The 16,592-nt window shown below is 34.1% G+C and overlaps 1 protein-coding gene across 2 annotated transcripts in view; it reads left to right on the top strand.

The window, feature by feature from the left end:
- The window catches only part of LOC106475109 (protein pangolin, isoforms A/H/I/S-like), a 20,582-nt gene extending 10,089 nt beyond the window's left edge, over window positions 1-10,493 (top strand). Inside the window, exons 3-7 of one of the 2 annotated variants that reach the window (XM_022379317.1) lie at window positions 234-449; window positions 3,250-3,487; window positions 5,206-5,365; window positions 8,127-8,196; window positions 9,054-10,493. In XM_022379317.1, the coding sequence (XP_022235025.1) occupies window positions 234-449; window positions 3,250-3,487; window positions 5,206-5,365; window positions 8,127-8,196; window positions 9,054-9,498 (1,129 nt within the window). In that variant the 3' untranslated portion in view covers window positions 9,499-10,493. Of the gene's footprint in view, window positions 1-233; window positions 459-3,249; window positions 3,488-5,205; window positions 5,366-8,126; window positions 8,197-9,053 lie in introns of both variants that reach the window. The other variant, XM_013935808.2, reaches the window with a different exon arrangement.
- The last annotated feature ends 6,099 nt before the right edge of the window (window positions 10,494-16,592 follow it).

Consider the following 16,592-nt stretch of genomic DNA (forward strand, 5'->3'; position numbering starts at 1 on the left):
CAAACACATGTAATTTGATTAATGGTGGATAACATCCAATTTTAAATTTATTAACATAAATGAAAAAATTATGTAGGGGAAATTGGATTGCAAGCACAGTACCCCCCCCCCCTGGCTTTAATTGACATTGTACTTTGTAATAGAACTGGGTGTCATCTACCTTAATAGTTATAAATATGTTGCAAAAATATGAGATAACATATTGGTGAAAATGTTTTTTTTCACTCTTTTAGGCATACAACTGGTATGTACCCTATGACATCCGCAGGGTTTCGAGGGACTTATCCTACTAGCCTTCAAGTGACGACAGCAAGTATACCAAGGTTTAGTCCTCCTTCTCTCCTTCATCCGCATCCTGGTATACCAACTCATCCAGGACTTCATCACCCAGCCCTGTTGACTGCTGGACCAAAGCATGGAGTTTCCTTGCCATCTATGGAGGGTAACAGGTACAATATGTGAGCAACGTTTTATTCTACTTATAATTATTTAGGACCTATTGACCACATGTAAATTACATTGTTTCTTCTACATTATTGATTACAGATTTCCATAAAGTAAAAAGTGTAATGGTTTACAAATGTTCTAAAGTTTTAGCTTAGTTTTAGACGTTTATACTCTTTCATTCTGAAGTTAAAATTGGCAAACAAGTTTTCTTCAACTCTCTGCAAAGTAAGTTGTTAGTATGAATAACATGTGCCTAGTAACAAGTTTGCAGTATGTCCAGCTGTGAACAGGATTTCTGAATGACAAATTCTCAGCACCCAAGCTTGATTCTTACCCAATTATGTCTGTTAAAAATGGTTTTGTATCTTTAAATCTTATAGCTACAAGTCAAACTCTAGCCTATAAATTCATAAGCTAGATAACCATTAGAAAATGATACATCAACGGTTCTGAAAAGTAAAAAAGTAAGATAACACAAAATAACATACACTTTAAGGACCTGTTAGTCCATCTAGGCCATCCCATCCATTAAGCTCTCTTAAATTTGCTGAATCCGCCATACGTAAAGGCAACACATTCTGAAGTCCATCTACCTTGTTAGAAAAATAAAACTTTTTTTAGCTGAGGATGACTTCTTTTCTGCTGACAAAATTTGTACTTGTGTCCCTACTCCTTCCATTCTCGTCATCGACACTTGCAATTCCCTTTACAATCTTAAAGACCTCAAGCTCTTCCAGATTTTCTTATTTCAAAAGAAAATAATTTCATAGATGTTAATCTATCATCGTAGGACAACTTTTCCATTCCAGGCACCATCTTAGTAGTCTTCTACTAAACTCTTTCAAACAATTCAGTGTTCTTCCTAAGGTAAGGAGCCCAAGACTATACACAGTATTTCAAATGTTGTCTAACAATGACCTAAACAATGATGTTATAACCTCTATAGACTTGTATTCAAGATTTCTATAGATACAAGCTAAAATTCTATTTGCCCTGCCACTAGCAATAGCACATTACTTGGATGGCTTAAAAGACTGATCAACCGTTACACCAAGATCCCTTTCTTTCATGACACTGTTAAGGTTATTCTCATAAAAATTATACTTATAATTCAAATAATGCCAACTCGCATGCATTATAATTAAAATTCATCCGCCATTTATTTGCCCAACTCACCAAATGACCTAAATCCTTTCGTAAAGCAGCAGCAATCCCTCACAGCCAATAACATCTAACACTTTAATATCATCAGCAAATTTAAGTAATTCATTAACCATTCATTCATCTATGTCATTGATGTAAATTAAAAAAGAGCAAAGGTCCTAAGACTGAGCCATGAGGTACCCCACTTGTGATATTATTCTTGTTTGACTGAACTCCATTTATAACAAACCTCTGGTTTCTTCCAACCAACCAGTTTTCTTATCCAATGAGCCAGTCTATCTCCCACTCCTATGGAGATAATTTTTTAATAATCCTTTTATATGGCAACTTGCCCAATGTTTCTGAAAATCCAGATACACACCTTCATCTACGTAGACAATAAATTCTTCAGAGATTAGTAAGGCAACAGTTTCCCCAAGTGAAACCATGTTGACCATCCAACAAAATTTTAAACTTTGTTAAATGACTTTGCAAAGCATCTTTTATCACCCGTTCAAAAACATTTTCCATCACTGATGTAAGACTGATAGGCCTATAGGTACTGGAACAGTTTCCATCACTGATGTAAGACTGATAGGCCTATAGGTACCGGGACAGTTTCTATCACTGATGTAAGACTGATAGGCCTATAGGTACCGGGACAGTTTCTATCATTGATGTAAGACTGATAGGCCTATAGGTACCGGGACAGTTTCTATCACTGATGTAAGACTGATAGGCCTATAGGTACCGGGACATTTTCCATCACTGATGTAAGACTGATAGGCCTATAGGTACCGGGACAGTTTCCATCACTGATGTAAGACTGCTAGGCCTATAGGTACCGGGACAGTTTCTATCACTGATGTAAGACTGATAGGCCTATAGGTACCGGGACAGTTTCTATCACTGATAGGCCTATAGGTACCGGGACATTTTCTATCACTTCCTTTGAAAATAGGAATAACATTAACTATCTTTCAATCTTCTGGCACCTGCCCACTATTCAAGGACTTACAAAATAAAGTAGCAAATGGTTGCTTCTAGATGTCAGTCTTATTTAAATACAAATTATAGACAATAATACAGCATTTGTAGGTGCTTTATTGTGGTCATTTTTGTTAAAAATATTTGTTTTTTGTTTTTTTATACACCAGTGTAAAGCTAAAACTGAAATCAGTTTGTTCCATTTATTTAATGTTTGGATATATATATAACTTTGGATTTTATCAAGCTCTAACAATTTTCCCTGACAAATTTAAGCAAGTTTATTTTAGTGATATAATAAACATTAAAACCAATATATATATATATATACATGTTTGTGTGTTTATATATATATGTGTATGTGTGTGTTTATATATATATGTGTTTGTGTGTGTTTGGACCATCACATTACTAGAAATAGTATTTTTTGATTACTTTTAGTCACATGTAAAACTTTAAATATTTTGTTATTGTTCAAATTAAATGTTTGCCCACCTGAATAAAATGACTTTTTGCAAGAAAACTAAAAAAAATCATTAAAGACTATATTTTTCTACTTCATCATATTTGAAATGGAATATTTGGTTGGAAAAACTAATTAAATCCATAGAGTTCAAACTGATATGTACTGTTACCCATAGAGACAAGTTTTGAAACTCTGAACTATTTTAGGAATCTTTCAAACTACATGCCAGAACAAAAGTTTTTCCCAGGGAAGTGCAGTGAGTCTTCTAACAGTCGCACGACTCACAGTAACACATCTCACCAGCGAGAATTGGAGAAGAACTCAAATCATATTAAGAAACCTCTTAATGCTTTTATGCTGTATATGAAGGAGATGCGTGCCAAGGTTGTTGCAGAATGTACACTGAAAGAAAGTGCAGCCATTAACCAAATATTAGGAAGGAAGGTAAAGTTTCATAGTATCAGAATTGTGCTTTGAGGATTTCTGACTATCTTTTTTTGTTGATGTTTCTTACAAGAAGATTTAAACATTCAAGGTGGGCTAATGAATAGGAGTACATCCAGGAGTTTCAACGATTAACTTTTTTTTTTGTATATGCATTATTCTAAAAATTTATAAGTTCAGAAATTATTTCTGTATTCATTATTAAACTTTCGTGTCAAATTAGTGAAAACATTTCCTTAAATAGCTTTTTCAATAAAACTTAAAATAAAATAAAATATGAAATTAACGAAAAGAAGAATCATTAGGTGAATACTTTAGTAAATGTAAAGGAGATGGAAAGAAAGTTTACCTGTTCACTCAGGAGATGGAAAGAAAGTTTACCTGTTCATTCGGGAGATACTGAACTGAAATTATTTAATACAGTCTTTCAGACCTAGGCTACTGGGCAAAAATTATGAAGACAAAAGAAAACAAACTTGCATGAAAATAAATCAATTTGTCTATTTTTTGTTTATTAACTTGACCATGAAGAAGGACAGAAGCTTGCTTAGAAAATACAAGATAAAGAAATATGGTGTTTTTTTTCACAGTAATAATAAGTTTGAGAAGAAACTGAAATTATGTTCTGTTTAGCTTCATTTAGGTATAAATTTGAGTTTAACACAAAATTTTTTCTTTTGTAAAATTAATAAGTTTGAAAATATCCATGCTTTTGTAACTTCTTATCATCTGCTGTAGTTAAATGTAACTAGTAATACGTGGACTGAGTTTATTTAGTTTCTTAGGAACATTAGCTAAATAGCACTTTAAAATACTCGATCAAAACCTAATGTTGATGACGTTGAAGAACAAGTAATAATTACGGCACTAACTTGAGATATTTTCCAGCAGTCTGTTAGCGACCCTTATCTATTAATAACAGATCACGTATCAATCGTTGAGAGTCGTGTTTACTCAAACATGGTCGTAACTGTCATGCTGTTATTTTACTTACTATTTTATTAGATATGTGTAGTGGCCTAATTTTTTCCAAATTTCATATTGCTCTGTATCAGTATTCCTTTCATTATTGTACTTACTCAGTCTCTTGATACAGTCTGCAATGATTATTGTACTTACTCAGTCACTTTATACAGTCTGCAATGATTATTGTACTTATTCAGTCACTTGATACAGTCTGCAATGATTATTGTACTTACTCAGTCTCTTGTGAGTAAGTACAATAATCATTGCAGACTGTATCAAGTGACTGAGTAAGTACAATAATCATTGCAGACTGTATAAGTGACTGAGTAAGTACAATAATCATTGCAGACTGTATAAAGTGACGATACAGTCTGCAATGATTATTGTACTTATTCAGTCACTTGATACAGTCTGCAATGATTATTGTACTTACTCAGTCACTTGATACAGTCTGCAATGATTATTGTACTTACTCAGTCATTTTATACAGACTGCAATGTTTTGACAACTTTCTGAAGTCAATGTTGTTCACGTGCTCAATGATTGCTTTTTTTTGTCTTCAATGTTTGAAGTTTAATCAAACCCACATAAATCTTGTAAGATATTTGGCTTTCAATACGTATAAAATATGCAAAGTTAATAAACTAATGTTGAGAAATATCTGATATTAACAAAAAGTTTGATTTCAATCTTGTGTATCAAATATTTTGAAGCTGTAATCATTTTGTAAAGTGCACATTTATGGGTTCTAGTGGCACAACTTGTCCCGGGAAGAACAAGCGAAGTATTATGAGATGGCACGGAAGGAACGCCAACTACATATGCAGCTCTATCCAGGATGGTCAGCTCGAGACAACTATGCAATGAACAAGAAAAAAAAGAAAAGAAAAAAGGACAGAAGTGCCGATGGAGGTGGGTTTTATTTTCAACCAATTTATTAGTTTGTTCGTGGTATCTTTTATATTTAAAGAGTGTTTGCCATACAAAAACAAACTTGAAAGAACCTGTGATGACCTGACATTCATATGTGATGGAGCTGCACACATCTGTTTTAGTTTAAACTGCTATAGCTTATTACAATGAGAGATGCTACTGTAGCTTTCTCAGTAAATATTGCTAAATGATTCTACAGCAACTTTCTGAGTGAACGATGCTATTGTGGCTCTTCTATTTGAGGGACAACAAGGGTCCCCTTGTCTTTTCATAGCTCTTCCATTTGAGGGACAACAAGGGATCCCTTGTCTTGTCATGGCTCTCCCATTTGATGGACAACATGGGATCCCTTGTCTTGTCATGGCTCTCCCATTTGAGGGACAACAAGGGATCCCTTGTCTTTTCATAGCTCTCCCATTTGAGGGACAACAAGGGTCCCCTTGTCTTTTCATAGCTCTCCCATTTGAGGGACAATCAGGGTCCCCTTGTCTTGTTGTGGCTCTCCCATTTGAGGGACAACAAGGGTCCCCTTGTCTTATCGTGGCTCTCCCAGTTGAGGGACAACAAGGGTCCCCTTGTCTTATCGTAGCTCTCCCAGTTGAGGAACAACAAGAAGTCTCTTGACCCATCATGGCTCACCCATTATTTCATATCTAACTCTGACTCCAAAATACTCACCAAGCCTTCTCTTTAGCCTCCCACTCCCAATCTTGCTGCATCTACCACAAACTTACATCATCCTTTATACTAAAGCAATATTTTGAGTAAAGAATTTTTGTTAAAATCTCATTTAAGCTCAAGTAATTCTTTTAATTTAATAAAGTTTATACCAGAATGGAGAAAAATGCAATCGATTTTGATGGTGAAAAAATTACCCGTGTGAAGGATTTAGAATTTCATGTATTCTCTGTAAATAATTGTTTGCACATACTTCCAAGTGAAATATTTACAGTGAAGATTTTTGTACCTGCCCGATTCGAGAAACGTAAATTTTAACAACAGCATTCTTAGAGTTGGTATGCTAAAAAATGTTAGTTTAGGGGGCGGGTCTGATACCGTCACAAAAGTTTGTTTTTGTCAGAGTGCTCATTTTCTTCACGATTATTGAAATATGTGGTCAAACTTATTTAAGATTGTTGGAATTTTTAAACAGTTTTTAAAGATTCCTATTTACCATGCGTACACCTTAGGAAATTGATTTACTTTGAATGAATTGTTAAGGATTTGACAATGAAAACTGTTAAGGCAGATCAGATTATTGAAATATGTGGTCAAACTTATTTAAGATTGTTGGAATTTTTAAACAGTTTTTAAAGATTCCTATTTACCATGTGTACACCTTAGAGAATTGATTTACTTTGAATGAATTGTTAAGGATTTGACAATGAAAACTGTCTAAAGGCAGATCAGATTATTGAAATATGTGGTCAAACTTATTTAAGATTGTTGGAATTTTTAAACAGTTTTTAAAGATTCCTATTTACCATGTGTACACCTTAGAGAATTGATTTACTTTGAATGAATTATTAAGGATTTGACAATGAAAACTGTCTAAAGGCAGATCAGAAGAGATAACGAACAGTGAATAGATGTGAAAAATATTTTTATAAGGTTTACTGAAAGTTACATTTGAAGTAAAAATTTTTTTAACCCAAAATACCAGAATGGATCTTTACTGCATGGCTTCTTCATTTATTTATTAATTTATTTATTAATCTGCGAACGATACAAGAAGAAAGATTATGATTTTTTTAAATGTATATTTTTGTAATGTTTGCGTATATAAAAAATCTAGGGATAAAATTCAAGAAAACTTGTATAAATATTTGAAATAAAATCTCGACGATGAATGCTGTGTAATGTACAATTAATATTTTATTTAAAAACTGATCAACGTTCTTAACAAAAAAAAAGAAGGCACTCTACATGTTTTGACATTATTCACATCATCCTGAGGGTTTTAAATAAAATTTCAATAGTATATTATACAACGTTGATCGTTGAGTATTCTAAAGTGTTATAAAAAATCTAGTCTGATATGTACTCCATGTTAAATTTTTCTTACAAAGGTCATGATTTTTAGATTTTTTCTTTCTTTTACTTTTAAATGTTTGCATGTATATACTTGAAAAACTAGAAATTCATAAAAACTTTTTCACGTTTAAACAAACATGCAGCAAAGGGTGGGGGAAGTCATGTGTAAGTAGCTTTTTTATCTTTGGCATCTCACTAGGTTAGTGTCATATCTACTTATGATAGCTAGCGTAATGTATATTTTCCCAGTGAAAATAGGTAAAAAAAAAAAAAATGCCTATTAAATATCGTATTATGTTTGCTAAAAAATTCACCTATTTTTTTATTATTTTCTCTGCTTCTGTTTATGGACATTTAAAAACCTTACGGAGGTGCCAGTGTATTATTAGTCCATTATAAGTGTATTAGTTGTGTATCAAAGATAGTTTTAAATGATATGAATGACAAAATTACTTATTGATTCCCTTTTGCTGCTTGTTTGTGTTTTTGGTCTACATTTTGTGTGTCCTAAGCTGTTCAGAATCGTTTGTGTTTAGTTTAGTGCTAGAGTCGTAAAATGTTTATGTTTTTAATACCTTATTTTCTAATCTTTCAAGCACAGCATTTATAAGAAAAGTTTAAGTTTGTCATTTCGTCAAAGTGTTTCACAAAAGACACTCGCGAGTGATAAAAAAATATTTTTTTTTGTTCTTTTCATTCCTGATAGCCAACAATCCCAAGAAATGTCGAGCAAGGTTTGGTCTGGACCAACAGAACCACTGGTGCAAACCTTGTAGGTAAGTGTGAAACTTTCAGGTCAGTAAGTAGTCCTTCCTCTTTACCAGAACTATTGGTGCAAATCTTGTAGGTGAATGTGAAAAGTCCACTTTCAGGTCAGTAAGTAGTCTTTCCTCCTTACCAGAACCATTGGTGCAAATCTTGTAGGTGAATGTGAAAAGTCCACTTTCAGGTCAGTAAATAGTCCTTCCTCTTTACCAGAACCATTGGTGCAAGTCTTGTTGGTGAATGTGAAAAGTCCACTTTCAGGTCAATAAGTAGTCCTTCCTCTTTACCAGAACCATTGGTGCAAGTCTTGTTGGTGAATGTGAAAAGTCCACTTTCAGGTCAATAAGTAGTCCTTCTTACTTAAGTATTCTGTTTATTAAATGTATTTGATGTCAAATTTTGCATATAATTTACACAGTCGTATATGTGGTTGTAGAGTATGTTTTGTATTTGTTTTAAATTTCATTCCTCCCAGGGATTTGGTTAAACCATTAATATTATCTAATGCAGCCGGCTTCTAAATAAGTTAATGTATAAATAAGTACGTGAACACCACATTTTGCAGCTAAGTGTAGAAATATTGTCCAGACAAAGGTATGGGGGGGGGGGGGAGTAATTTATAGACTAATATTCTACTATAAGTTTAACAGGTAATAGTTTCTATTTACGGCTTTTTGAATCTTTTTTTCCAACACCCTGTGTTTCTAAAGTCTGGTAGAGGAATATTTCATTGAAGAATTCTAGGAATTATGGGTCTTTTTTTTTTTAAGAAATGAGATTGAAGTATAACTTTTCCTACTGTTATCATCCTTACTACGTGGTTAAAAGTAATGCAAGTTATGTCTCGAGTGATTGTTGTCCATTGCAGGAGAAAGAAGAAATGTATCAGGTACTTGGATGGAGCAGACTTTGAGGAAAGTGAAGAGAATCTAGGAAGTGTCAGCAGCATGGAAGCTCCCACCCCTGATTCAAAATGTGCAACTGAAAGTGACCAAGATGGAATTAACACCTCTTCTGGACTCAGTTCTTCAATTTCTAGAGATATCGGTGTTAAATCTGAGCTCAGCGAAAACGGCGTGATGACAAGTGTGTCGAATGGGGCACCGTTATGTTCGACAAGTTGCCCACGGAGCAGTCATCACCCCCTGAGTGTTCAGCACTTGACAGAGCCTTACTACAAGAAAACTCATTTATCCCAAGGGGACTTAGGTACTCCTAGTGTTCCCATTCCCCCACTTCCAACTCCTCCCTCTACGGACTCCACAGCTCCAGTGACATCCACTACCACACCTCCCATGCTGGTCGTAAAGTGATGTTGATCTCTTGAGAAGTAAAAGTGTTAAAAAACATTTTAATATTGTTTTGTAGATGTCTGGTTTGATCAAAGGTTTATCACGCGAGTCTGCCAATGATATAAATACAGTCTTGTTCACGATGAGAGTCATCTGGATACTTTAGTTCTGAACAGAAAGCTAATCAATACACCATTTGTGGTTTCTGTCAAACATGAGGTGTGTTTATCCATAAAAGTACATTATATGTAAGAGTATTAAATGTGCGATATTTGTACCATTATCAGGTAACTTCATTCCGTCATTGGCATTCATCTTAAATTATGTTTTCTGTTCACAATCTTTGTTTTATTTTATTTTTTCCTTTTTTTCTACAATTACCTGGTAAATGTCGCTTGTACAGACGTAGCTCAACGTGTTTATTATTCATGATATTAATTTTATTATATTTTTTTATATATCGACCCCTAAGAAATCAACGAACCACTTCTTTATCAGCTTAGATCGTTGCGTGAACATTTAGGGAGTTAGTATATTTCAGCGGTTCTCTATAATGGTTAGTTCGATTGTTGTTTTAACAAACTTTGTGTTTACAGTGACTTCAATTAGCTAGAATGCATCTTAACAGCTAGAACTTTTTATAAAATTGGCGGCTAAACTGACTCTGAAGTGACCACTAAAATACTAGATGAAACGGATAACGTCTTTATCAGACTTTTATTGTTAAGTTTGAAATTGTAAGCGAGTCTCAGTAAGATGGCTTTTCTCTGTAGAGCTGCTTTTAAAGTTTAATTATTGTAGCATTTAAATTTCGATGGGGAATTTAAAGTATCAAAAAAAAGTTTTGAAGAGAGTTTTTGTTACTGATTTTTTTTTCAATTTTGGGGGGTTACTTTAGTTTTAAAAACAAAACAGAAATACTAAGTACGTACAGAATGCCCCCCTACAGTAGCACAGCGGTATGTCTGCGGGCTTACATCGCAAAAAACCGGGTTTTGATACCCGTGGTGGGCAGAGCACAGATAGCCCATTGTGAAACTTTGTGCATAAATTCAAACAAACAATTTCTGCTTTTTTAAATTAGTAAACGTTTATGTAGGTGTTAGTATATGTAAATATGATTTTTATCTAACGTTGATTTTCGTTTCATGTTTATTAGTTTTATCAGATTTTAAAGATTTTTTTCCCCAATGAGTATGTAATATTTGAACACATACAACTGCAAATACGAGTATAAAAAAAACCTGGAAAGTGCAATATAAAAACAAATGCCACTAATTTCACTACTCGGCTTGTTCCTTTTTTGTAAAAAATAGAATTTCTATGTAAATGCACTCGGTTTTCTCTAAAACAAGATTGAATTTGTATTGAATGTTTAAAAAAAAGGTTCATAAACTCTTTAAAAAGGTGAAAGTTATAGTTTTTATATTTTTAATCCAGGGCCAAATTTCTTTTGTTTTTTAACAGGTTATAAATATTCTCGAATACGTTCACTTTATTTTGAATTTACAAAATCTGCCAATAGATGGCAACAGTGTATAATGGAGTAAACTGGTTTCTCTAAGGAAATAATTTCAAAAGAAATAAAATAGTTTATGAACAATATAAAAGTTTGTCTTAACAATACAGATTGACGATATTACAAAGTTTCAAACAACTTGCTTTGTTGTCATTTTTTTCAGTTAAGCTGTTTGTGCGGATATTATAGTGTGACGCCCAAGTATAATGTCTTATTATTAATAGTTGTATTTTCGGATTTTATTATTTTTCTAATTAACTACACCAATTTTAAGCCTTTCTTAGACTTTAATACTGCTTAAAAGTAATGTTTTTAAAATTCACGTTGTAAGAAATGGATTCGTTAAATGCAATATTTATTGTGATGTTTATAATTGTTTTAGAAATTTTTGGAACATTGCTATTAGAGAAAAAAGGGGGTATCCGCGTTGAGTGATGAAACTGATGTTTTGACTTATATTTGTACTTCTTACTTGATTATAAGAAAATATATTGTAGAGATACATCTCCCGCAGTCTGATATCCATATTCCTCGTGTATTGTTTGTGTTTAGTAAATGACTGAAATACTATCTTCACTAAAAAAAACCTATAATATATAAACTTTTTATCTACCAATCCAATCATATAGTGAATTATATTTAGTTGTTAAAAAAGCCTGTAGAGGGAGGGTATCTCAACCAACGTACTGACGTCCAGTATAGGTGCATAAGGTTTACTCGTTAATGATTTTGGGTTGTTGTCAGGTTTTGTTGGAGGGAAAACTAAGCAACCTTTAGAGACACACGGAATAATTTGGCTTTAGAAACTTCGTGTGAACGTGTAATTTTGTAAATATTTTGGTGTAATATTATCTGTTTATTTGAACACAGTTATTCAGTTGCAAATTGTTTTGTAGAATATAAGTAATACGTTTGTAAACTCCGTATTTTATCCTAGAGAGAATTTAAATTTAGGAAATGGTCCATGTACTGATTTTCGTTATTAACTGATCGATTGGCGAGAAATATGAAACATTTTCTGTTTAAACTAAACCTTACCGTGTAGAATTTTACACAGAGTTTTCTCTACTTTAAAATACACCCCCCCCCCCCACCACCAGTGGCACAGCGGTATGTCTGTGGACTTACAACGCTACAAACCGGGTTTCAATACCCGTAGTGGGCATATCACAGATAGTCCTTTGTGTAGTTTTGAGCTTAACTACAAACAAACAAACGTTAAAATACTTTTCTTTTATTTGCTAGCCTTCGACCCTCTTACCGGAGGCTTAATCAGGCAACAATGTACGTTGTTGCCCGATAGAGGCTCCGGTAAGAGGGCCGAAAGCTAGCAAATAAAAGTACTTTGACGTAGAGAAAAGTGTGAATAATTCTACATATTAATTTACCTACGTTCTGAGTCTTACATTACAAGACTTGACTGTGTTTAATTATTATTCAAGTTATTTTGAATAAGCTGTTTACATGTGTGTGCCTGCTTCAAGTTGATAACGTGGACAACTCACGTGCTCAGTTGTAATACAATTCAGAGAATAATTTCAAATAAAACGTGTACCTGTGATTTTTGAGAACAGTATTATTATTATCTGTATTGATGTTATTTTCCATTTATAAAAGTTGTTTATTCGGAGAGATTCCTTAGAACGCTTTAACTAAACCTTTCTTATACAACGTTCAAGCCTGTAGTTAGCCTCGTCCTTAGAGGGAGGAAGGGCGAGGGTATTTCATTTGGATCCGTATGTATGAATGTCCGCGCGCGCATCTAACAAAAATAATAAATCGATTTACAGGGGATAGGGTGTCCCCATATAACGGTCATCCCCAAATCTGGTGTCCCCATATAATGGTTATCCCCAAATCTGGTGTCCCCATATAATGGTCATCCCCAAATCTGGTGTCCCCATATAACGGTCATCCCCAAATCTGGTGTCCCCATATAACGGTCATCCCCAAATCTGGTCCGGATTCTGGATCATTTTGAAACATTTCTATAATGGAGATATATAGGGTATTTTCTCAATCTGTTGATAATAAATGTGTAATAAGTGATCGGATTAGGACCGAATTTCAGGCGCTCGTTGAAACCAAAAATCCAAAAACTTGCGGCGGGGCGACGATAAGTAATCTCTCTGTGTCTTGTAAAACTTGCGGCGGGGCGACGATATGTAATCTCTCTGTGTCTTGTAAAACTTGCGGCGGGCCGACGATATGTAATCTCTCTGTGTCTTGTAAAACTTGCGGCGGGGCGACGATATGTAATCTCTCTGTGTCTTGTTGTAATAATGAAAATTGTTCAAAGGGCCTAACATGGTCTCTTGGTTAGGGCACTCGACTCGCAATCTGAGCGTCGCGGCATCGAAACCCGTCACCGAACATGCTCGCCCATTCAGCCGTGGGAATGGTATAATGTTTCGGTCAATCCCATTATTCGTTTGTAAAAGAGTAGTCCAAAACCAACAGACGTACTTGTGGTTTTAAGTTGGCACTTTGATAGATAGAGACAGTTAACTTAAAGATTAGGGAACGTTTGTACTTTTCCCGATTCGAAAAGTTTTATACACAGCAACGAGACATTAAGTATTTGTTGGGTTTGTTTTTGAATTTCGCGCAAAGCTACACTAGAGATATCTGCGCTAGCCGTCCCTAATTTGGCAGTGTAAGACAAGAGGGAAGGCAGCTAGTCATCACCACCCACCGCCAAGTCTTGGGCTACTCTTTTACTAACGAATAGTGGGATTGACCACCACATTATAACGCCTACACGGCTGAAAGGACGACCATTTTTTGGTGTACAGAGATTCGAACCTGCGACCCTCAGATTGCGAGTCGAGCATCTTAACCATCTGGCCATGCAGGACATGACGTCAAAAAATATTCAATTTATTATTATAAGCACTTTTAAAAAGAAAAAAAGGAGTACATATTAATAAAAATATATAGGATGTGAAAAAACATTACTTGTATACCTCCTACACTTACAAATAACACCTGGTTAAGCTTTAATTACACAGGACTGGGATGATTTTATTGTCCTGAAATTTTTACATGTTCTCCAGTAATTCCTTGTATACTAGGAGGTATACAAGTAATACAAGGAATTATCACTTTCGGATTCAGTGTACAGAATTTACTGGAGAACATGTAAAAATTTCAGGACAATAAAACCATCCCAGTCCTGCGTAATTAAAGCTTAACCAGGTGTTATTTGTAAGTGTAGGAGGTATACAAGGAATTGTATACAAGGAATTACTGGAGAACATGTAAAAATTTCAGGACAATAAAACCATCCCAGTCCGTAAGTGATCCATTTTTCTCCATCATGTACAGATTTTTCACAAAACGTCATAACGCAATACATAAAAGAAAGACCACAACACGTAGTTTTGAGACTAAAGACGTAGATTTCACACATACACACAAAATCAGGATGAATGAGGATACATATTCGTTTGACATCAATTTTCTTCCCTTTTCTCCAGTTTGTTTGTATTTTTGTTAACAAACATAATAATAAAAAATGTTCATTGTGGTAAACGAAATAATAATTTGATCTAAGCAAAAGTTTTGTTTCCTTCCCGATTTGTAAAAAAATGTGATAGAAAAAATTAATTTTATTATTTTCGAAATCTGCGTAGCTAAATTATGGAAAATCCGTTATTAAAACCAAAACAACTTTTATGAAGTTTAAATTCGCAGACCTGTGTAATCAGTACTCTAAACGAGATTTTTTTATTGTTTCAACTAGACATAACACAACCCTGTTTCTGTTAATGTTAAAATAGAAAGTGAATGGTTGGTTGTTGTTAAGCATGAATAGGTTATCTGTGCTCTGCTCACCAGGGGTATCGAAATCCAAATTTTAGCGTCATAAGCCTGCAGACTTGCCGTTGAGCCACTGGAGAGCAGAAAGTAAATGCGACAGTTTACATGATTGTTTCTGAAAAACAAAAGTTCATAAAATCAAAATAAACATTGTATTTTAAACGCTTTTAAATAAGGCAACTGCTTTTTCATACGTTTCATTAAACATTTGATTTTATAAGATCAAACAAAAGTAACCATAAGATATGGACATGCTAAACGTACTTTAAATTAATTTAATTCATATTTTCAGTCTTTGCTTTGTCATATTTTTTTATCGTTTAAATTAAATTTCTGGCCATATTCGACAAAATAGCATTAAAAGTTTTCTATCAAAATTGTTTTATAGTACTTTGACAAGCCGAGTGTTATCTAATAAAAAAATTTTGTCGAACAGGTAGAACTCAAAATAATATTATCTGAACTTATAAGCAATTAAGTAGTCAACAACTTTTTTTTTTTTTACAAACATGATACCTTCCTTTCTTCGAGTAAATTGTGAATTCAGTGTTTGCATGATTGTTTTCTTATTTGAGATAAAACAGTAGAGGGCTACAAGTATTTTTCCTTCGATGGCAAAATGGAAAGTAATTTCTGTAAACGTGTTTTTTTGTATGTTTCAATAAGATGTCGATTGCTTATTAAAGCTTTTCCCTGACGACGAAAGATGTTTCAAAAAGAACCCATAAGGAGAGGTTGACCAAATCGGAACGTCGACTCCCTATGTCACTCTTGGGTGGTCGTAAGAGTATATGCTAGGTTTGGTGACAATAGGTCCAATGCTTCGCCAGTTATAAGCCGACACACACACACACACACACAAAGACTTTCGTGAAATAATGGGTTAGATTACTGCAGGTGGAAATATATCGTTGAAAATGGTTATTAAGAAGTATAATTTGGTAGAGCCTAATAGGGGGCTTCAGGTTTGAAACCTACTATGCCTTTTCGTTATATTTTATATTTCTCCAGGGACGGTGTGGCCTAGTGGTAGCATGACGGGTTGCAGATCAGAAGAGCCAAGGTTCCAACCGCAATGTGTTGGTGAATACACTCTGCGTTTTTAGTTGTTGTTCAATTAAACGAGCAGTTGAGTTACCGTAGTATCAGCCCATCTCTACTCAAGGCATTCAAATATTTGTACAATAAGAATTAGTAATACGTCTTCCTGGAGTTAGGGGACGGAGGAATTAAGTAAAACATTATTAATATAACTTAATCAAACTAGAAAGTAGCAAAGAAAAGTAACTGCTATGCAACTAAACACTGCCTATATTGAAATCCATATATTTAACTTGAGAAATAAGCTTTTTTGTTTTGCATAAAACTGCAAGATTTGGGATAAAATGTCCTTTTCACTAAAAAATAGCTTTCGTCGATATTTCAATACAAGTGGCATTTGTAACGAAAAAAATACCTCAGCTGACCGGTCAGTAACCTTTCCTCGTCTTTTAATTGTGTTGCAATTGGTTAGTTCTTGTCTTTACAGGAGACTATTCATTTTTGAGAAACGTTGCTAACTTTTAACTTCGTGAAAGCTAGATGTTAGTCACGAGAGTTGCATTAAGGAAAGCCTTAATCATTTTATAATATGTCAAAGTTTCTATCTATCCAACTATATTCATGCGTGTGAGTTGCTATGGTCACAAGTAGTTTTCCATTACAAAGAACAGTGACCTCTCACCAATTCAAGTTATATATATATATATATATAGATTTGATGCGTAATAATGTT

This window comes from Limulus polyphemus, unplaced genomic scaffold, assembly GCF_000517525.1.
Source record: "Limulus polyphemus unplaced genomic scaffold, Limulus_polyphemus-2.1.2 Scaffold8103, whole genome shotgun sequence".
Taxonomy (NCBI): Eukaryota; Metazoa; Arthropoda; class Merostomata; order Xiphosura; family Limulidae; genus Limulus; species Limulus polyphemus.